Here is a 24400-nt window from a genome sequence, read left to right on the forward strand (position 1 = left end):
AGAAGGCTTAAAAGCTGGTGAAGATCAAATGAGATAAAATATGTGGTGTCTTGTAAACCTTAAAGCATTATGTAAATGTCAACTATTATTACTACTATTACTATTCCCTTTGTGGCTTGATACTGTCAAAGAGAACTCCATCATCTAGATCTAAGACTTCCCTTATCAACTAGGTATCATCAGAAGTTTTTCCAGTAAGAGTACTATCATCACAGCCAAGGCAGAAAAACGTATAACAATAGAGATTTTACCCACACAAAGCAAGAATTTCTAATCCCACTTTATTATTTCTCCAAGTCCTACCCTTCTACATTGTCTTTAAGTGGGGTATAAAATACAGGTTATGCTATACTCACTAAATAAGTCTGGTGTGGTGGTCTAAAACCTGTATCAGAAAGAAGCTGAAAGTTGTCAGAGGTCTGAGTGAATTTGAGTCCCCAAACTCTGACACATATACTCCCAAAGGGAGAAGAAATTATTCCAAAGATGCTGTCATAATAAGGAGGACTAACATTTACATAGCACTCACTATGTGCCAGTGCTAAGCACATTACAGTTCTTATCTCATTTGGTCTTCACAACAACCCTGGGAGCTAAGTGCTGTTCTTGTCCTCATTTTCTGGATCAGGAAATTGAGGCAAAATAGCTTTTGAAAACCTATGACCGGTTCATCATCACTAAATTCCTTTGGTGTTTTCTATGCTCAAGACTTCAGGAACCTCAACAGCAGGACTCAATACATAAGATCTCCCCAGGGATAAAACAAAGGAAGAATACTCATAAACACAAAGAAATCCACCAGGAATAACTGATGCTCATTGGGGAGGTCCTGTTTCATCTCTACCATCAAATACTACAAGGTTCTGCATAAACATAAGTTAACTTCCAAACATCAGCAATGGAAATCCTGCTAATTCTTACTGACTTTCTTGACTTCAAAACCATGCCCCCTATGTCAAGTACCTTCATCTTCCTGCTTCCTTTGTCAGTTCCCTTTTGTGTCTCTTTTTATTTGCATTTGTATCCCTAGCATTTAGCACAGTGCCTGGCTCATAGAAAATACCTAATAAATACTTGTTTCCTTATTCTTATTGCAGCCAGACCCACTATGGGAAAGAGACTAGAGTACTCCAGAATTACTGACTCTAGCTGTTCCTTTCCTTCTCCTACTGCTCAGCTGCACTACCTTCCATACAGTGCTAACAACACAGCTTATCTACTCCTGAACAACCTACTCCAGTAATTGAGAGCTTATTCATGCTCTGTATAATTTCAAATCTTTCTCTCCTGTGATTCTTCCCTTTCCTTCACCCCCACTGTGAGTTGTCAAGTCTTATTGATTCTGCCTCCACAACTCATCTCGCATCCATCACCTCATCTCTATTCATCTCTACCTCATTTTGAGTCCTCATCACATTTTGCCTGTACTGTTGCAGTAGCTTCCTAGTTGCTGTCCCTGTTTGCAGTCTCTCTACACTCCAATTCATCCTCCACAGAGCTGCCAAATTAATATTCCTAAAATACAGCTCTATCCCAGTAGGAGATTTGGGGAAGACATCAGGTTCTCTTGTTTTCTTTACCATTTAGCAGCAAATGCTTTCTAAATGGGTGATTTTGTTGCATGGAATCAGAAAGATGGAAAACAAAATGTGTTTAAAACCTGTGTACTTGAAAGTCAAAAATACTAGAATGAAATTTTGAGGTACACGTGGCTAACCTTTTGCATCACAGCAGAGTACAGAAATACAACAGCTGATTTGCCTCACCCTCCTAATTAAGGAGATATATATATATATATATATATATATACACTATATATACACATATCCCTATATACACATACACACATATATTCATACATACACACATATACATATTGTCTATGTGTGTGTACATATATATGTGTATATATATATATATATATTTATATACACCCATAAATACACTTATACAGTATGGGTTCTCTGGAGGTTGATACTACCAATGTCCACATGTGGGATATAGGACGATAAAGAGAGCAATAGTTAAAAGAGAGAAGTTTTTAGACTTTCTTTATATTCAGAGGAGATTTGGCCTTCTCATTGGGCAGCAATGTCCTTATTCATGGCTTCTAAGATCTTGTATTAGCAAGCACCCTAGCACACTCAGGATGGCCTCCTGGCACAGGTTCTTTGATCTGCTTTTATAAAGGAAAGACAACTTCAAAGGGGTTAACAATTAAACAATGCAGACTTTATTCTATCTATCCTTCTCACAAGGGTTGCTGAGTGCCAACTCCTACAGCATTGCCTAATCACCCTTCTCACAGGGGCCAGTGAGAAGGGGGGGGAACTCCCCCTACATCTTGATGGGGACAATCAATATGGGCACAACTTGTGCATTCCCCTAAATCCCCCTCAAGCCTCAATGGAGGCCCAAGCCTTGATGGGGGCCAATCAAGGCACACACAGCATCCTAGCTTGTGCATTTCAACCCTAAAGGTTCCTTATCCACTGAGCAGTGCCCACCTGCTTTATACTTACACTCTACCTCCAGGGTCCTGACCTTTACAATCTAAACAGGCAACACCTGGCCCTTAGAATCTACACAGGTTGTGGCAGAGATGTTGTGAACCATAGTACTCGTGTCTAATACCTGGGAACAAGAGATTGTTATAGCTATGGATCCTGGAAAACCAAACTCCAAAAAATATTAACCAAAATCAACTTTGCTTATGCTTACAGATGTATGTATGGGATTAGAGACCAGGATTAAATTTAACTTTTATAGTAACTCCCTGTTTTAATAAACTTGAAGCCTGGAGTCTGTGACCCCCTTATTTTTGTATTTCTGGCACTAAGGGGAAAAGAGGCCAACCCCTCTGCATTGTTAGCCATTATCAATACAGTTATAAATACCAGGCACTCACTATATTGTTGCCAAACAGTATGGACACCAGGTTGGCATAGTCCATAGCAGCTCAAAATTCCTGAGCTCTAGAAAACTGACAGCTACAGTCTCATGGTTGCTGCGATTATAGGCATGTTCCACCATGCCCAGCAGCAATTGGAATTTTGAACACGGGCCTTATGGCTGAGGTATGTAAGGTTAGTAAATACCAAAGAAACAAACAAAATGAAAGAATGAACAAATGACAGCATCAGTCAGTACATAGCTAAATAAATGACATAACTCATTAGTGTTAACCAGTTACCAAACTTCAAACAGCTATAAATACAGTGAACAGATAACATTAATTTTTGTATTGTATTTCATATATTGACAGTATCTTACATCTTGATCCTATATCCTACAATCTATAAGATGAATTATGTAGGGATTTTCAAAATTATCCAATCTGCAAGAAAACCCCCCCACTGAGGCAGAGCTCTGAGCCAATGGCACTTTATTAAAGGGTCCATGGTCCCCTCTAATGAAGTGGACCTCATGATCTTAGATGTGCCTTCCTCCAGGGCCTTAGTTTTAAAGTGCTTGATACCTGGACAATACAGGTGGAGCAGACCAAAACTATAGAACCTCATTGGTTGATAGATCTTGCCCTTAACCCTCCAGGAGGGTCTACACAAACTACAGAATCCCATTGGTTGACAAACGGGCTAGTGAACAGACCTTAACAGAGCTATCTTGACCTTCTAGGAAGTCCTACTAAAGTCAATGAACAGGCTCATGGCGTTGGAGTGCAGATGTCAAAACATATATAAGGGCCAACAGGCTGGTAGAAGGGCAGGCCATGGTTCATCAACGAGGGTCATCCATTTGCTATGTGCTCATGGTTATCTCTTCATTTTGGGCAATAGAGGAGTGACAAGGAGTGGAGGGTCAACAAATATAGCTGGCAGACTTTCCATGTAATCGAGTCACCTCTGTCACACTGGGCTTGGTCATCATTATAAGGGAAAAAAAGGTGGAAGTCCTTTAGTCAGCTTCCTATAATTAAGCAAGTGAATTTACAATCTGCAGTTCACAGATCTGAGGCCTCCTATCAGAACTTATAATAACTACCCCATGGAATCATATCAAACTGATTAATACTGACTGGAATGAAGTAGGGGTCCAATAAATTAACTATCACAATTATCAGGGCGGGGGGCTAAAAAAAGTCTGCTATTATAACATGTCATTCCCATCGTCAAAACTTTTCAGTAGTTCCTATTGGAACTCTAGGCTAAAATATAGTCTTCAGCATGGCATTTAAAACCCATTACAATATGGTTCCCAGTTACCTTTCCAGTCTTATTTCTTCTTACCCTCTATTCTAGTCAAATTGACCTTCTATTCCCTGTGCATAACATTCTATCTCCTACTCCTTATTCCCTTACACAAGTGGTCTGCCACACCTGGAGTGCACTCTGGCTTTTTTTTTACCCACGCTGGGTTTCTCTATCTCGACCAAGTTGGAAGTACAGCAACCATTCACAATCTCCACCCCACTACTAATCAGCATAGGAGCTTTGACCTGTCTCAGTTCCAACCTGGGCAGCCTAGTGGTCCTCATTCCCAATAATACACCGTGTTGTGAAGGACTTAGGGTGAACACACTCTTAACTTTAGCTCACTGTATCTCAGAACTCATGAGCTTAAGCAACATGCCAGCCTCAGCCTGTTTGGTAGCAGAAATTTCAAATATGCACCATCACACCCTGCCTCACTACACCTTTGTCTTCACCTCTGCCTTTTAGAATCTGTATCTTTCTTTGAAATTCAAGGCCATCTTATATACAAGGTTTTTCTGTATCCCCCAATTTTTAGTGCTCTCTCCCCATTTAAACGACTCTGTGTAACTTTGTATTATGCTTTGTATTTATCTGTATAATATTGTACCTCTCTCCCCAAGCCCCAGTAGAATGGAAGCTCCTTGAAGGCAGAGGCTTCTTCATTGTTGTCTTATATCTTCAATTCCTATCATAACACCCTGCACACAATTGACACTTAATACATGCTCATTAAAGTAAATCAAGTTGAATAGAAGTCCCAAACAAAGATGTTGTCATTTTGATTAGCTAATTAACAATTTTGGCTAGAAATATCCTCTTGGTGCCAGAAAACACTCTAATTGGGGCAGATAGTATGGCTTGAGTTTCATAATTACAAAACACCCATCCTCTTAACATTACTATTATTAGTAGTATTTCCATGTGTATGCCTCCATAGCCAGTTCTCCACACAGGGACCTTCACATATTACTTGAGTTCTACCAAGCTCTTTCTGGACAGTTTACTTTGGATGCAGTCTTTAAACTTTTACTGCCAAATTTATCCTTCTGTCTTAATAATGTGGGAAATGCCATCCTACAGGCGTGAAAAACTTGGCATTCAGTGAAGTTGTCCCTACTTCTTCATACTATAGCAATGGCCAAAAAGAAGTCCATGAGTGCTAGACCACATAGGAATTGTATAGATTGTGGGGAAGGTTATTATACTTTTACAACTAGAGTAAGCTCATTTTCAATTTAGACTTTGTTCTTTTTCCCCCTGACTTTTTTATCTGCACTGGGCCCACTGGAGGGGAAATGCACTGAGAGTTTTATAAACTGAAAGGCTGTCAATTTGTTCTTCATTATAATAATTTTCTGTGAGAACTTTTTTCTGGTTCATTAAAGCATGACTTACTAAAGTGGTGTGATGTGACTAAAATTCCACTTTCCTCCATGCTACCAGCCTCTCTTCTGTTCTTCGTGATAGTTCCATTAAGATTTCAAAACTGCAATCTCCTATATTCACTATTGTGCATATTTTTCATGTTAATAAAAGCAACTGGTTGTCTACTTTTGTAATGAGTATTAAGACTGTCATGAGAAATATAGGTCCATTTTGTAAGAAAGAGAATCATCTCTAATGGCACCTTTTAAAAACATATTTTGTGGTTATGTTCAGAAAATAGGTATTTTCCATAAATAGAACTTGTTGACATTTGAGTACTACAAAAAAACCCATAAGGATAGGTTGTATCTTGGATTCAAACTTATTTTAAATAATCATTTAATTTCACATTTCAAAAAATCCTTTTTCCTTATTAATTTCAAGAAAAATTTAAGACTTGTTCTAATTCATTGAATTGTAGTTGCACAAAAGTCATACACAAAAAGTTCTTTTTGAGGAATTTTGTGAGCATAGTGAGCAACATTTCCCTCCCTTCCTTAGGCAATTTAGAATAATGAGAGCATATTTTAATTGTCCCATAGGTAAGAGGAATGAGTGCTTTTCCTTCTATACTTAGCTGAAGCAGGGTTATATAACCCCTAAAGTTTACGCTATGGGAGAAAAGTTGACAAACACGTTTCTCTTTATTCTCCTGGGTTTACTTGCTTGCCTCTCTACATCTTAAAGACTTTTTGCCTGCATTTCCTGTATAAGGGAGAGCGTTGGTGCTGTCTGTTGTTGCTTCTACAACTGTGGCCAACAATCCCAAGTTTGGCTGCTACAGAAATACCACAAGGGATGCACTGGAGGCCTGTGTGCCCTGGGGGAACCAGGAGAAAGTATCATTGTGTTCTTGAGATCAAAGAAGAAAGTCAAGCTAATCATGCATTACAAGGAATAAATATCCCTAAGGCTCCGCCAAACTTTCCATTCAACTGAAAACCAGTGTGAGGGTGCTAAAGCTAGAAAGTTAGTTCACCTTCTTGTTATGGTTTCTTTTTTCAAACGGTAGTCAACAAACCCAGGTACTGAAATCATTTCTTTACTTTTATTTTTAGACACAGTCTTTTCATACTCTCTAATTCAGTATCCCTAGGGTTGTCATATATATAAAAGGATCTGGCCATTTGTCTTGACAAATAGGTAGGGACTCAAATGAGGACCTAATACCCAACACCTAATATATTCTGACATGGCAGACAAGAGGTTATCATCTTAAATATCACAAGCCAACTCGCTCTGGTTCTGAGACCTTTATTTCCATCCAAATCAAAGCTGCTCATGGGGATAACAGTGGAACAAATATTTAAGAAAAAAGAAATTGACTTTAGAACTATGCAACTAAGCAACTGAGACTGCCGCATTCAGCTGCTGTGGCGGTGAGCACCTCAGCAAAGGACAGGGAATTTATACCTGGCAGCTGCAGATGAGAACAGTCATAGACAAAATTGAGGCTCTTCAGTGCTTTCCTCCACTCCATCCCTTTGTATCTCCCAGGCAGTTATGCCTGTTCCCTTATTCGAACTTGCCTGCACTGTGTCCCATCCCCTTTGGGTCTGCTCTGTTAAAAAACTAATTGGTGCTGGTGTGTTAATGGCTGTTAATCTGTTAGATATATTAGATTTCCCAGGTAACATAATTGCATTTTAATGGGAGCCTTCAGGAAATGGTATAGGAATGCTAACAATTATGAGAATTTCAGATGCCAAGGTCAATGGGGGAAACAGGAAGCCTTTCTCATTCCCTCCAGATGATACCAGGTACGTAGTGAGTAGCTGCTGAGGGAAAGGACCAGCTCTGGCTGCCAAGCCAGAGGGGCAGCTAGAGTGCTGGACCTGGTGTCAGGAACACCTGAGTTCAAATCTGTCCTAGTGAACTTGGTAGCTGTATGACCCTAAGCAAGTCACTTAATCTCAGTTTCCTCAACTGTAAAATGGGGATAATAATGACACCTCCCTTCTTGCAGTCTCGTTGTGAGGATCAAATGAGACATCTGTAAAGCATTTAGCACAGAACTTGGCACATAGTGGGTGCTATTTAAATGTTTATTCCCTCCTGCCCTGCCAAGCCAAAATATTGTGCACCGCAAAAGTTTCGTAGAGTTTTGTAGATTGGTACATGCTAAATGTTGGTTGAACTGAGTTTTCCTGAGCTATGGCCTACCCCCTCTTTTCAGTTTATTCCCTAATCCCCTCTTCTGTAAAGGTTTATTAACGACACTCTTGGAGGAACATACCTATGCCAGCCATTCTTCGTGTCCCTTCTTCGTTAGAATGACTATGTCATCACCCAGTATATTGTTTCTCTTGATATCTTTGCCTCAGGTCCCATGTCCCACAGGAGCTGACATCACTAAACTATTGACTAACAGAGAGATCGTGAAGGACAGCAAGCAAAGATACACTGGCAAAATCCCTTCTAATCTTTTCACTCTCAATGATGATGAGGACTGTTTAAGGGCACTGAAATGGATAAATGAGAACTTTATTCCTTCAGAAGGTAAGGATGTTTGTAACTATAAACATTTTCAGAGCAGCGTTTTATTTCTGTAATGAGTCTCATTCTTCATCTAGTTCAGCATATAATTACTGCCTAATTAATTCCAACCAAATCTTTCATCTGTCATGCTTTGTTTTCCAGATTAATTTACAACTTGTTGTCATTTTTGGACATCCAGAATGTTTGCTGGGGGAAAAAGGCTTGAGATAGTTTAATTATCTATAATTATTATATGCCACAAAATGAATATCCTAAGAGCAAAGCTTGGCTAAAATCATTAACTAATTAAAGAATAATTTAATAAGCAAACATGTTTAGCAATTATATGAAAAATATGTCTCCTTTTCTAAAGCTGAAAAGAGCTAGGAAAAAACAGGTCTAAATTAGGAGAGCTTTTTTTTCCTATTCAAAATCCATTGTCCTCTTCTTTAGTGTTATCTATGGAGTCCTTCACACAGGTGTACATATTCAAGTTACATACCACTTTTTGTGCTAAAATGAACACATAAAAATACGTACAAATGTATCTGTCATTCAAAGGTGTTTTTCACCAATTGCTCTCTATTATCTTAGATTTCATTGAAATTTGACTAAATAAAAATGCCAATGAGAATTCAGTTACTTATACTTTTTGCCTACATGGTCTAAGGATTCAAAAGGTATCTAGAAAGTGGGGGTGGGGGAAGAAATACAACATTAAAAGAAATACAACCACCTGTCTTTGATGAGAAATTTGAAATGAGTCAACAAGAAATGAAAATTTATGTGCCATAGTTTTATTTGGGTTTTCCAGAACATGTTAGTTACCCTTAATCCTTGCCCTGTGACTTACAAGTATGTAAATACTTGGATGAATGCTATAAATAAAGAATATAGGGGCAAATAGTTATTAATTTTATCAAGTCAAGCTCAGTAATGTTCCATATACTTGTCTAGTTGTTAAAAATCACAAGTTATGAAAATCAGTGGCCTAATATGAAGTATGTCCAACTTGCATCTGATCTTGGAATTCAGAGGTAGAAGGAACTTTGAAGGCACTGAGATCAAACCTATGATTTTACAGATGAGGAAATGAGGAAACTGATGCCTAGTGAGGTTGTTACTTTCTCTCTCATATAGATATAGATATCTATATTATGCATGTATATACTCACACACTCACACTTTATATACTTTATATATTATATATATACTCACACACTCACATACTCACACACATACTTTTTCTCACACACTCTCCCCCCCAGCAAACAGTATATATAATATATACACTCATATACTCACATACATATGAATACATGATAGAGACAGCAAGATAGCCAGGTGCTCTGTCTTGGTGTCTCTGCACGCGCGCGCGCACACACACACACACACACACACAAACAATATATATATATGTATAATATGTGTGCATTATACTATATGTATATACATATATATTTGTGAACATATATATTTATATTCTGTTCCGTGATAAGGACAGCTGAGTGGCAGAAAGACTCACCACCCTTGGGGCCACTTTGCTTTCTTCTTTTGACTGTCTCTCTGTTGAGTTTACCCAGAACTCAGGTAGGCTTGACTATTTACATGATTTGAATAGGCTGGACAAGTCACGGACCCTATTCCTTACAGTGAGATGGAGGACCACCAGGTCTTACCATCTCCCCTGCCTCTATGCCCAGCAGATTCCCAGCACTGTTATATGACCTAATGTTGTCCCTGAGAACCCCTGGATCTTGCCTGATACAACACTGTGCACTACAAAGACTTCTGGAGCCTTCCACTGCCTTGCAGTTGATCTTTCTTATGTGTTGTCTCTTCCAATTAGAGTTTGAATTTATTGAGAGCAGGGTCTATCTTGTTTTTTCCTATTTGTATCCCTAGTGCTTTGCAAAGTCTGTGGTACAGAGTAAAAACTTAATAAATGTAGTTGGTTGGGAGTTTTTGTTAATTCATGCATGGTTCTATATGCTTGTCAGATAGGAAACTGGCAGGACTTCTAATTAGGGAAGTGAAACATTTCTATGGGCTCTTGGAAGAGCTAGTGTGTGACCTAATATTCCTATGTTTGGCTAAGATGGAATTAAGGTCTACATCCTAGAATTTAAGGAGGCTGAGGAGTCGAGTTGTTAGGGACTTTAAGGAAGCACCTGTGTTAAAGGTAAGATTAAAACCCTGGTCTCTCTGACTCCAAGTCCAGCACTCTGTCTATGATGCCATGAACTCTCCTTCTAGTCAGAGAAATCCTGCCTCTGTCATTTATTGCCTCTGTGACTCTGAGCAAGTCACTTATCTTCTCTGGGACTCAGTTTCCTCATCTATAAAATAAGGGGCCTCTAAAGTCCCTCTCAGCTCAAAATCTATAATCCTTTGATTTCTCCCCATCATCGCTTCCTTTTCTCTCATCTCCATTCTCTCCTTATCCACTTGCTCCCTCTCTAATATCTACAAAAATACCCACACATTCCTTAAAAAAGCAAGAGCCTTCCCTGGTCTCTACCATTCCCTCCAGTTATCATCCTCTATCTTTTCTCCCTTTCACGACAAACTCCTATAAGGGCATGTTTACACTCACTTCCCATTTATCTGTGAGTTCCAGAAAACTCCCAAGTTCCTGATTTCTCCAAGAATTCTAGTATACTTTTATGGATCCCAACTACATAGGTTGGTTCTCTCTAAGAAGAGGAGAGAAGGGGATCCAGAAATGAGCTGGAGACCAGATCTCCATTCTGAGTTCTTATTTGGTCCTCTGAGCCCCTATGCTCTCTGCCATTGCTTTGGAATGTCAGAGAGTGTATAAGGCAGAAGATAAATATGAGAAAGAGTGCTCTCTAGTTCTTATATTTATGCTAGACCAGCTAGCTCAGTTCGATTATTTATGGGGTTTGTCAAAATATTGCACTGTCAAGCTTCTGTCTATACCTTTGATTCCTGGATTATAAATGATCCTTCTACATCAGTATTGAAAAGAAGATAGGGTAGTCATATAGCTTTTAGGGATCTCTAAGTGTAATATGCTATTGAGACAATATGATTTGGTGCACAGGGACTGTATCTTTCATAGCCTGCTTGATGTACTAGTCTTGTCATCTATAAAGAATTCTACCTGAAATTCAAATTACCAATGAAATTGAAAACAAAGAAAATTCCAGGAATGAAACAAATAGCATTATTTTAAATTGCTTCTTTTCTTTGTGGTACATATTCTTTCATAAGATCTTCCTCCTTCTCCTTAATCATTTGTGGAGTGCTTACTATATTCAAGGCACTATGCCACAGTTCTGAATTACCAAAAGGTATATGACTGTCCCCTTAGGTAACTGACATTCTCCTTGAGGAGCCTCTCTCTCTCTCTCTCTCTCTCTCTCTCTCTCTGTATATATATATATATATATATATATATATATATATATATATATATATATATATATATATATACATACATACATATACATATATATGTATGTATATGTATATATGTGTATATATGTATATATATGTGTGTGTATATATATCCATATAATTCTTAAAGATATATGAGGTAGTTTATGATAAGTGCCAAATGAATATTGCAGACCATAAGTGCTATAGAAAGTCATGGGAGGAAGAGTCTGATGTGGATTTGGGTTTTTGTTAAGGCTTTACAGAGGAAGTAGAAGAAATTAGCTTAAGCTGGCTAGGATTTAGCGTGGACAGAGGTGAAGGGAAAGGGTACTCCAAGAAGAGGAAATAATGGGAGCAAAACATGGAGGGAATAATGAAGATAGCATAGTGGGGCACAATGAGCAGACCAGTTTGGCTGGGACATCAGATTCCTGGAAGGGAGTAGTTAAGGATGTGGCTGAAGTGGTATTAAGGAGTTGCCATGTGTGATTGTCATGTAAGGAGTGTGATCTTTATTTCACAGTCTATAGCTATTGTAGGTGTTTGAACAGAGGACCAATATGAGCAAAGGAGGGTTTCAGAAGTTTAACTTCACAGTAGTATGCAGGATTGGTTAGAGAGATTAGAAACAGGGAGGGAAAATGAGGGCCTGGCTTATGGTAGTGGTAGTAGAAATGCAAAGGTAGTATTTGTTGGGCACCTTTGTTCTATTTGGGCAGTCTCTTTAGCTACAATTTTTTTAAAAAAATAATTTCATTGTCTCTATGTGTACTTCTGGCTCTGCTTCCAAGCCATTAATAAGAATTAAGTGTCCAAAGTGGACTAAGGCCTTAAAAAGACTGGTCAAAACTACATCTAGTACCACCAGAGTGTCTAAAAAATAAAAAAGCAACATAGCTACCAAATCCTTTTATGATCAAGGGGTTAGAAATAAAGTTAGGGCCTTGAGAGCTACTATATTACTATTGCACTACTTCTCAATCCCAACTTTCTCTAGTTAGTTTAATAACACCTGGGAAATGCCTTCTTTTGAGTAGACATATTTCATTATAGTTCATGTTTTTTCTTCCTCAGTACTGTTCTACCCTTTTCTAAATACATTGATTTTTTTAAATCAGCAATTTCCAGACCTTTATCTCCTGGCTGAATTTATCTACTTCTGTCCAAGCACACTCTTATCCTTTAAGTATCTTCAAAGGTAAGATTGAACTGCCAGTCTACTCACAGCCTCTCAAAGTGTTCTACCAGTTGAATATATCTATATCTATATATATCTATATCTATCTATATATCTATCTATCTATCTATCTATATATATATATACACATATATATACACACACACACACACACACACATATATATATATATATATATATATATATATATATATATATATATATATAGAGAGAGAGAGAGAGAGAGAGAGATGCCATATGCCAGGAATTCTCTATACCAATGATATATCAGAATCAATCCCAATCCCTGTCCTATGAATGAGTAAAGACACTCACAATCTCTACCCCATCATCTGCTCTACAGTTTAAAAATCTCAAAAAATCAATTGTTTTGTGGTACAATCAACAGATAGGAATGAAATGTTTTTCAAAGGTGTAAAGTTGAGGTTAGTGTGCATTAGCTAGGTAGATAGTAGATGATAGAGAGATATTAGAGCTAATAGATGTAGAGACTAATAAAAGATAAGTGATAGAGATAGATGATCAAGAGATATAATCAAGATTATAGATGGAAAAGATAGATGATAGATAAAAACATGATGGATAGTAGAGAGATCCAGATGATCAAGAGATAGATGGTAGAGATATCTAGATGATAGATGAACAAATAAAGCATTTATTAAGTGCTTACTTTGTTAAGCACTTGGCATAGAAATATAAGCAAACCACACAGTCCCCACTATCAAGGAGCTTACATTTTATTGGGAAAAGACAACATAGAGAGGGGAGCTGGAAGGAAGGGGAAGGGATTAAAATGTTTGAATGGCTGCACTGTATGTTGAAGATAGCCCAAGATGCTATTTTAAATATTTCCAAAAGCAATATAGAACATATTTTATGGAGTTTGCCTTCGGGTTTTTCTGATAAAATCCAGCAGCCTAACAAACATACTGTAACATTTTATGACTATAATTGAGACTAATTGAAATTCATCTGCTATTAGCTCTGTACTTTCTATGAAAATGAAAAAATTGGATGGGAGTAAGGTAAAAAAAAAATAAAACTGCTTTAATGGCTTGAAATGGATCAATTATTTTCATCTTTAGCTAAATACAGTTTACTGCCTTATTAAAAGCATATTTGTAGGAAAAGTATAATATTAAAATTCCAGTGCATGAATCACGAGCAAAGCCTTTGTTGCTATGTCTAAAATATTCTTTTTTTCCTTTCTTTTTTTTTAAAGCATAATGAAACAGGTCATACTAAGGTCAAAGAAATCTTATGTTTCAACCTATGAAAAATAAAAAGGAGATTTAGCAACCTGTGAATATCAAATAGTTTTTAAGTTTACAATATGAAGTTCTTAGGTTGTTCCAAAATGTTAATTAATTCTTTAGTATTTGTGAAGATGCTTACTCAGATAAAGTACTGAGCAATTGGAGCATTTCTAGAAATTTGGTATAGGAAAAGCCAATATAACTGCTTGCAAAGCAAATTAATATTTACTAATATTCAAAATAATAAAACTTCATAATGTGCATTAATTTCATGTGATCTTAGGATTAGATCCAGAAGTGACCTTAGAAATTATCGGGTCCTGCTCTATCATTTTATAGAGGAGGAAAATGTGACCCACAGAGGTAAATTGTTTCACCCAAGGCAGTAAGTAACAAAGCCAGGATTCAAAGATCTTAGCAAAGTTACAACATTTATCTATTTAGCTTGTTAAACTAGTAGGTAGCTCATTGAGCTAGATGTTATATTTTTATAATTGTCCATCCTTCCCACTCTTTCTTCTTGATCCTGTTCTTCACCCTCAGTGATTCCTATATCCCTCCTTTCTCTCTCAAACCACTTTTCTATTCTAACTTCTCTTCCTTTCCTATTTAGTCTGGACTGAATGATCAGCTCTCCTCTATTGTTGAATCCCTCAGTCCTCAGGCCATCTGCCATTCCCTCAGCAATAATACTGGACCCTTGTATTGCTGGAGGAAGTCAAACAATCTTGTTGACTGGGTCTATTATAAATCTATGCTATCTCACTCTCATGATAGAGGAATCCATATCTTCTTGTCCTTGTTGTTGTCCAGTCATTCAGTTGTGATCCCATGCACCATACCACGCCAGGCCTTTCTGTCTTCTACTATGTATAGAAGTCTTTCCAAGCTCATATTTGTTGCTTCCATGACACCATCTATCCATCTCATCCTTTGCTGTTCCCTTTTCCTTTTGCCTTCAATCTTTCCCAATGTCAGGGTCTTTCTCAATGAGTCCTGTCTTCTCATTATGTGGCCAGAGTATTTAAGCTTCAGCTTCAGTATCTGACCTTCCAGTGCATAGTTTGAATTTATTTCTTTATTTTCTTCTCTGATGTCTTTGCTGTCCAAGGGACTTTCAGAAATGTTCTCCAGCAATGTAATTTGAAAGTGTCAGTTCTGCAGTGCTCAGCTTTCCTCAGAATCTAACTTTCACAACCAGACATTGCCACTGGAAAAAACCATAGCTTTGACTATATGGACCTTTGTTGGCAAAGTGGTGTCTGCTTTTTAGCATGCTATCCAGATTTACCATAGCTTTCCTTCCAAGGAGCAAGCGTTGTTTCATGACTGCAGTAGCCATCTGCAAGCACCTTTGAGCCCAAGAATATAAAATCTGACACTGCCTCCATTTCTTTTCCCTCTATTTGCCCAGAAGTGATGGGACCAGTTGCCATGATCTTAGTTTTTTTATGATAACCTTCAACCTAGCTTTTACACTCTCTTCTTTCACCCTTATCAAGAGGCTTCTTAATTCTTCTTCACTTTCTGCCATCAGAGTAGTATAATCTGCATGTCTGAGATTGTTAATATTTCTCCTGGCCACCTTAATTTTGGCTTTTGATTTGTCCAGCCTGGCAATCTGCATTAAAGTTAAATAAATAAGGTGACAATATACAGCCTTGTCATACTCCTTTACCAATCTTAAAGTAATCAGTTGTTCCATGTTTGGTTCTAGATGTTGCTTCTTGGCCTTCATATAGGTTCCTCAGGAGACAAGTAAGATGATCTGATACTCCCATCTCAGAGTACTTGTCACATTTTGTTGTGATCCACATAGTCAAAGACTTTAGTGTAGTCAATGACGCAGATGTTTCTCTGGAACTCCTTTGCTTTCTCCATAATCCAGTGAATGTTGGCTATTTTGTCTCTAATTCCTCTGCCTCTTTGAAAACTATTCTGCTCTTCTGATAATTCTGGGTTCACATATTGGTGAAGCCTAGTATGCAAAATCTTAAGCATAACTTTGCTGCATGTGAAATGAGTCCAGTAATTCAGTAATTTGAACATTCTTTGGCATTGTCCTTTAGGATTGGGATGTAAACTGATTTTTTCCAATCCAGTGGCTACTATGTTTTCCAAATTTTCTGGCGTATTGAGTGCAGCACTTTAACAGCATCATCATTTAGGGTTTTATATAAATCAGCTGGAATTCCATCACCTTCCACAAGCCTTAATGTTAGCAATGCTTCCTGAGGCTCACTTGACTTCATTCTCCAGGATGTCTGGTGCTAGATCAGTAACCACATCATCATGATTATTAGTGATGTTTAGAATCTTTCTCATATGGTTCTTCTGTATATTCTTGCCACCTCTTCTTCATGTCTTCTGTTTCTGTTAAGTCCCTAACATTTTTGTTTTTTATCATACCATTTTTGAAACATTCCCTTGATATCTCCAGTTTTCTTGAAGAGATCTCTTGTCTTTTCCATTCTATTGTTTTCTTCTATTTCTTTGCTTTGCTCATTTAAGACAACCTTGTTATGTCTCCTTGCTATTCTCTGGAATCTGCATTCAGTTGGATATATCTTTCCCTTTCTCCTTTCCCTTTCCCTTTTCTTCTTTCCTCAGCTATCTGTAAAGCCTCTTCAGACAGCCATTTTGCTTTCTTGCTCTTCTTTTTCTTTGTGATGATTTTTGGTGCTGCCTCCTGTACACCATTGTGAACCTCTGTCCGTAGTTCTTTTGGTACTCTTTCTACCAGATCTAATGCCTTAAATCTATTCATTACATCCATTTCATATTCATAAGGGATGTTATTTAGGCCATACCTATATGGTCTGATGGTCTTCCCTACTTTCTTCAACTTGTTTGAATTTTGCAATAATAACCTTGTGATCTGAGCCACAGTCAGCTCCAGGTCTTGTTTTCACTGACAGTATAATTTTTCTCCACCTTTGGCTGCAAAGTATATAATCAATCTGATTTCTATATTGACCATCTGGTGATGTCCATGTGTAGAGTAGCCTTTTGGGTTGTTGAAAAAGAGTGTTTGCTATGACCAGCAAGTTACTGTGACAAAATTCTAACAAGTCTCTGCCCTGATTCATTTTGTACTCCAAGGCCAAACTTGCCTCTTATTCCAATTATCTTTTTATTTTCTGCTTTAGCATTCTAATCTACTCTGATGAATGTGACATCTTTTTTGGTATTATTTCTAGAAGATGTTGTAGGTCTTCATAGAACTGATCAATTTTGGTCTCTTTGTCATCAGTGGTTGGAGTATAGACTTGTATTACTCTGATGTTGAATGGTTTGCCTTGTATTTGAACAGATAGCATTCTGTCATTTTTGATATTATACACCAGTACTGCTTTTCTCACCCTTTTATTGACTATGAGGGCTACTCCATTTCCTTTAAGGGATTCTTACCTGCAGTAGTATATGTAGTGATCGTCTGAATTAAATTCACTCATTCCTGTCCATTTAAGTTCACTGACACCTAGGATGTTGATGTTTAATCTTTCTATCTCCTATTTGACCACATCCAGCTTATCTTGGTTCATAGATCTTATATTTCAGGTTCATTCTTGTCCTACTGAATCAGTAGATAGAGTAGAGATAATGTAAAGTTGAACTGGTTTATCAAGTGATCAAGATAGGTAAGGAAAAAGAGTATAGCCACTATAGGGATGACAGCCTGTTAAAGAACTAGGGTGATGGAGGGAATGGGAATAATACTGAGAAGGAAGAACAGGGTCGTTGGTATGACATTGCGAAAGATGGAGTGATAAAATATTACATCAAGGTCATCTAGTCCAAGTACTAAATGGCCTCTGGAAAAAAATAATTTAAAATATCACAGCACAATCCCACAGTAACAAGCATGAGTGTCACCTGAACCATCTCTAATACTCATTATGCAAAGGGATAAATCCAGAGGCCATTTAGGGTTTGGACCAGATGATCTTGATGGAATCTTTTATTATCCCATCTTTCCTTATGTCATACTAACAACCCCATTCTTTATTCCTAGTATTACTGCCATTCCTTCCATGACTCTAGTCCTTTTTTATTTCTTTTTTTCTTTATTTAATTTATTTTTAGTGTTCAACATTCACTTCCACAAGATTTCGAGTTCCAAATTTTCTCCCCATCTCTCCCCTCCCCAACCCCAAGATGGCATGCCTTCTGATTACCCCTTCCTCCAATCTGCCCTCCCTTCTATCACCCCCCAATACCTTCTCTTATCCCCTTCCCCTTCTATTTTCATGTAGGGCAGGATAGATTTCTATATCCCAGTGCCCGTGTATTGTATTTCCCAATTGCATGTAAAAACAATTTTTAACGTTCATTTTTAAAACTTTGAGTTTCAAATTCCCTCCCTTTCTCCCTCCGCACCCACCCTCATTGAGAAGGCAAACAGTTTGATACAGGTTATACATGCATAGTCATGCAAAACACTTCCAAAATAGTCATGTCATGAAAGACTAACTGTATTTTCCTCCATCCTATCCTGTCCTTCATTTATGCTATTCTCTCTTTTGATCCTGTCCCTCCTCAAAAGTGTTTGCTTCTGATTACCCCATCCCCTAATCTTCCTTTCCTTCTATCATTCTCCCCTTATTCCCTTCCTTCTTACTTTCCTGTAGGGTAAGATAGATTTCTATACCCAATTTAGTGTGTATGTTATTCTCTCCTTAAGCTAAACCTGATGAGAGTAAGGTTTACTCATTTCCTCTCACCTTCCCCCTCTTACCCTCCATTGTAACAGCTTTTTCTTGCCTCTTTTAAAGTGAGATAATTTACCCCGTTCTACTTCTCCCTTTCTCCCTTTCCCAGTACATTTCTTTCTCACCCCTTAATTTTGTCATGACTCTAGTTCTTTAACAGACCATCATCCCTACATTGGCTTCACTCTCTTTCCTTACCTATCTTGATCCCTTGATAAACTAGTTTGACTTTACATTATCTTCTACACTCAGATTACTTCCTTTCCTCCCCATTACCCTTGTACTTTCCAAACTCCAACTCTTGATTAGACCTACCATCTACTTCCTTAGCTTCTATTCACATCCTGCTGAGCAAAATGGGAAAATGTCTTGAAATTATGCTCAGTGAATCCATTATAAATTTGTTATCCAATTTCAACTAGGTCCTCACTGCAGCACAGTAATCATTCTACTCTTCCCTGATGGATTCATTACCAGTTCTCCACAGGGGAGTCTAAACCTTCTCATCTCTCCAGAATCAAGTAGAAAGTCCTCTGTTTCACAGTAAAGCTATTTACAACCTGATCTCTTTGTGTCTTCCCAGTCTTCTTAATACTTTACTCTTCTCCAAGAACTCTATAATCCAGCCCCACTGTCCTGCCCTTTAATACAGCACTTAGTCTCCAGACTCTATGCATTTTTGCTGGCTGTCTCCCATGCCTGTAAGGTTCTCCCTCCTCACCTCTGCCTCCAGGCTACCCTGGCTTCCTTCCATACTTAGCTCAAATGTCATTTTCTGCAAGGGGCCTTCCTTTGAGATTGTCTTGGGGGGTATCCACCCCAAGCATGTAAAGACTTCCCCCAGAAGAATGGGTGAATATGAATAATTTGTTCTAATGGTGTAATGTTAATGGAATAGGAAGATCTTCCCTGTCCATTAATAGGCCTATGTGACCACATGTGTTCAGTCATAGCTGTGATACATCCTGAGTCACACAGAACCCATTGGGGAAGGAACTTGCCTAAGGAGGAACTCGCTTAAAGTGAAAGCTTACTTAGGGGAGGCTTGCTTACAGGAAGGCTATCACACCTATTACTAAGTACTAAGCTAATTAGGCACTGAGTCATGAGGGTTTTGATGTCTTCTGGCTCTGAGTCTGTTAGCCAAAAGTGAATATATACTCTGAGATGAGATTTTGCTTTGAGGGGTTCGCTTATGAGAAGGATCTTTTGAGTCCCTAGACAGGACTCTGAGTGGCCATTTGTTCAGAGCCCCTGGCTACCAGATGTATCTGTACTCCCCCGATCCAGTGGTATATGTAGGTGGTTGTATTATTTTGATCAGACAGCTGGAGCTCTGTCTGTTGGTCTTTGTACTAATTTCTCTGCTTGTATTTTCTCCATGTTCAGGGTGCTGACCTTTCCCTTGAACTAGTGAATGTAATTAAAGTAAGATTGTTGACCCCTTCGAAAAGCTATCTTTCCTTCAAAAGTAGATCAAAGAACCTGTGCTAGCAGGCCATCCTCAACGTGCCAGGGTGTTTGCTGTTACAAATGGCCAGGAAGGTGAAGTCGTCAGAGATTAGGCACCAATGTCATCCACTGCATCCCAGGCCATCGCTAGTCATCTTGACTTCTGTCCTGCCAGTGGACTTCAATGACTTTGAAGAGAGAGTGAGGAGAGTGAGGCTAACAACTTTGTGCAACTCCACTTCACTTACATCCAGTTCACACACAAGTCGAGGCATCACTCCATGATGTCATTGGCCCTCTTTGAAAATGAAGAATGAACAGCAATATAGCTTGTATAGATCTCATTATTTTTGTGTCTGTCTACCCCATTAGAGTATGAGCTTCTTGAGGGCAGAGATTTGTAGTGTATTTTTCTTTCTCTGGATCTCCATTGATTAGCACAGTGCTTGGCACTTAGTAAGCATTTAAATGCTTGTTGACTGATGGACCTGCCAGCATCTAATTCTATCCTGTCTTTTCTGCCTTTGTCACAGTTCTCTCCTTCATGCATTCTTATCCCAACTAAATTGGATTACTCAAAATTCCACAGTATTGTCTTGCCCCCTCCTACCCTCCGCACCTGGAATAGATTTCTTCCTTCCTTTAAGGCGAAGTTCAGATGCTACCTCCTAATCATAGAATTAAAGTGTCTTTAGAGGATCATATTACACATGGTGGAACTACAGCCCATACAAGTTATTTGCCCAAAGTCATACAGATTCAGTGGCTGAATCAGGATTTGAATCCAGGTCCTCTGACTTCCAATTCAATACTGTTTCTTCTATAATGAAACCTAAGCCATAAGTTCATCCTTTTATTTCTTGTGCCACTCCCCCACTTAAAGCATATTCTAACTTATATTTTAATGATTTGTATACATATGTCATCCCTGCTACCTAGAGCAGGAACCTGTATCATTTTTTGTGTTTACAACATTAGCATAGATAGCACAATACATAGCATAGAATGGACTTATAAATATTTATTGAACTTTAAAAGGACAGATATAAGGTCATAGGGTCATAAATTTACAGAAGGAAGGAACCACAGAGGCCATCTATATAATCTTCCTAATACAAGTAGTAAGCATGAGAGCTGAGATTTGAACCCAGGTTCAAACTCTCACTGGAACCTTAGTTCTTCCCCTTGTGCTATACTGCTCCTACATCTGCAAGTCATGAAATAATTGTTCTGAAATAAGAAAAAAATGATGTGATCTTTTGTACAATGGAGCCATGGAGAATAGAAGGGAAGGAAAGGGAATACGCATTTATATAAAATTTACTTTGTTCCAGCACCTGTTACAAATATTATTTCATTTGATCCTAACAAACAACCTTGCAAGGTAGGTGCTATTATTATCCCCATTTTACAGTTAGGGAAACTGAGGAAAACTGAAGTTAAGTGACTTGCCCTGGGTCATATAGCTATTAAGTGTCTGAGGCCAGATTTGAATTGAATTCTTCCTGATTCTAGGCCCAGCACTCTATCCACTGCACCACCATGATGAACTTCCAAATAGAGAAAATAATTTTGTTTCTCTGACTTTATAATACAAAGACAACTTTAAATTATCTTTCACCAATTTCTTTATACATAATTCTGAATGTATTTTTCACACCATTAAGGACCAACTCAATGACAAAAGTAACATTAGAAAACCCTTTCCTTGTCAAAGCCTTTTTTAATGAAACTATTCATCAAAATCTCATCCTTACAGCACTGAGAAAGATAATGAAACTTAGTGTCAAAGCATAATGTGGAGTAGATGAAATTAAAACATTCAGTTCAGTGCAATAAAATGCCTTTTTAGCATCTAATGATAGTAATCATAAATGAGTGTTCTATTTCATAGGACACATCTCTGATTCTAAAATTTTTACACAAAGCTCCATATTTCATTGTATGAATTCAAAAGGGAGTTAGACCTAAAATAATTCTGGCACTCTCCCCTTCCCATTTTTATAAACGAATGTCCTAAAATTATCTCATCTGTGAACGGTGGGCTCTACTTTCTCCTTTAATAATTTTTTAACTAATCCCTCCAGTAAACCAAAACCATGAAACTGGCATTGTTTTCTGACAAACAAGTCGAGGAGCCCCTGGGATCAGGTGTCTGATTTGATTGGGCGTATTTCTGTGCAACTTGTACTATTTTAGTGGACCGAATCAAAGTCTCCAGCACATTCATTTTGTCTCCCCTGTCCAAAATGTATCTAAAGGCAAAGATTTCTATCCCATTTATTTAAGCCATTAAAAAGGCCAACTCTTAAATGCTTTTTTAATCTGAAGTGTGGAATTGACTTTGCTCTCAAAGGTATTGACTCGAATAATCAATCTCGGTCTCTTTCTTCCCAGCTGGGCGGCCAAAAGTGAAGCCCCTTTTATTACTTAGCCCTTTTAGAAGCACCTTTGTAGCTTTTTCAAAGACCACTGTGGTTGAGAAGTGAGAAAAGCACTGAATGCATCTCTTTCTAGCCAAATTAAAATTTCAGTTTCGTTCAGCAGTTTCTCTTTAAGTACAAACTTCCTACAGATTGCATTTCCAATTTTAGATTTGTAATCTTACTAGTAGATAATTTATTCCCAATAAGAAGCAACATAGATTGATCTTCTTTGGAGACTGCTGTGGCTGGATTCTGTTGTTATTTATTGAAAAATTCCCCTGGGGTATTCAAGTTATCAGTGACCAAAGGACTATTTATAAGAAATTACTATTTGTATATCATCTTATTATTATAGTCCAAAAAACCAGTCCAATTTTGGTAGTACTAAAGTCAGGAACTTGTTTCTCTACATTCAAATAAACTGAGCTTTGAAGAGGTCAATGCAGTATCCTTCAGAGAGATACTATTGTAGACTTACATACACTTTGGGCCTGGTTTGCCAAAAAATATTGAGGGTTGCATTACCATTGGCCCATTCCTCTGAGGGGAAGGTTAAGGAGAAAGGTTAATGTTGACCCAAAGTGTGTTGGCATACCGGGCCCACCGTTTAGGCACACTATCCATAGAAAATCTTTAAGATTTCCCTTTGTATGCCATCTCTATCACTGGACAAGTAGTCAGGAAGACCTGCATTCAGATCCCACCTCAGTCGCTTGCTAGGTCCATGATCCTAGGCAAATGACAGTCTCTTCTGGTTTCGGTTTCTTTATATGTAAAATGAAAGGGTCGGACTTGATGACCTCTTGGTTCCCTTTTAGCTCTAAATCTGTGATCCCTATGATAAGATTCATGATAGTATCAACTGTATGAGTATAGACATGGCTAGATAATAGTTTATGATAAGAACTCTGAGTTTTAATCAACTGTAAGTCAAAAATGTTAACATGGCAACAAAAAAAATCTAATATGATCCTGGGCTGAATTAGTAGAATTAGTGAATTAGTAGAGCAAGACTGTCCAGAAGGAGGAATGTGATAGTTCTGCTATATTCTGCTCTGTTGTCGTGAAGTCATTTGCCAGCTGTGTCTGACTGTGAATCCATTTGGAGTTTTCTTGGCAGTGATACTGAAGTGATTTGCCATTTCCTTCTCCAGCCCTAAGGCAAACAGGGGTGAGTGACTTGCCCAGGGTCACACAGCTAGTAAGTATCGGAGGCCAGATCTGAACTGGTGAAAATGAGTCCTTCTGGCTCCAAGCCCAACAATCTATCCACTGTTCCACCTAGCTGCTCATATTCTGCTCTACGGTATTGTATTTTCTTGCTGCCACATTTCAGAAAGGACATGTCAGACTGGAGAATATCCATAGAAAGACAACCAAAATGAAGATGAGAAAGAAGACTATGCTGTTATAGGCTGGGCCTGGCTCAGGCCAGTCCTCTGGTAGTTTATGTTTGATTTTGGAACAAAATGCAACACTGACAAATCATTCAACAGTTAACAAAAGATTTACTCAGCTATAGCAGAAGTATATTCAACGAGGATATTGCTGTTTCAGTTATTTCAGTTGTCCTCCACTTGGGGTTTTCTTGGCAAAGATACTAGAGTAGTTTGCCATTTCCTTCTCTAACTGATTTTACAGATGAGGAAACTGAGGCAAACAGGGTTAAGTGACTTAGTCAGGGTCACACAGCTAGTAAGTGTGTGAGGCCAGATTTGAACTAAGGAAGATGAGTCTTCCTGACTCTAGGCCTGACTCTCTATCCACTGCATCATCTACTTGCCCCAATAAGGATATACATTGAAGTAGGGTTGATTTAGCTGAGAAGAACTCC

The 24400-nt window shown here is 38.1% G+C and overlaps 1 protein-coding gene across 1 annotated transcript in view; it reads left to right on the plus strand.

Annotated features, from left to right (window-relative positions):
• The window catches only part of CFAP61 (cilia and flagella associated protein 61), a 362517-nt gene that overhangs the window by 237037 nt on the left and 101080 nt on the right, over window positions 1-24400 (plus strand). Inside the window, exon 25 of the mRNA XM_036749971.1 lies at window positions 7964-8138. Coding sequence (XP_036605866.1) covers window positions 7964-8138 — 175 coding nt within the window. The remainder of the gene's footprint in view (window positions 1-7963; window positions 8139-24400) is intronic.

Source organism: Trichosurus vulpecula, chromosome 3 (assembly GCF_011100635.1).
Source record: "Trichosurus vulpecula isolate mTriVul1 chromosome 3, mTriVul1.pri, whole genome shotgun sequence".
NCBI classification, from domain to species: Eukaryota; Metazoa; Chordata; class Mammalia; order Diprotodontia; family Phalangeridae; genus Trichosurus; species Trichosurus vulpecula.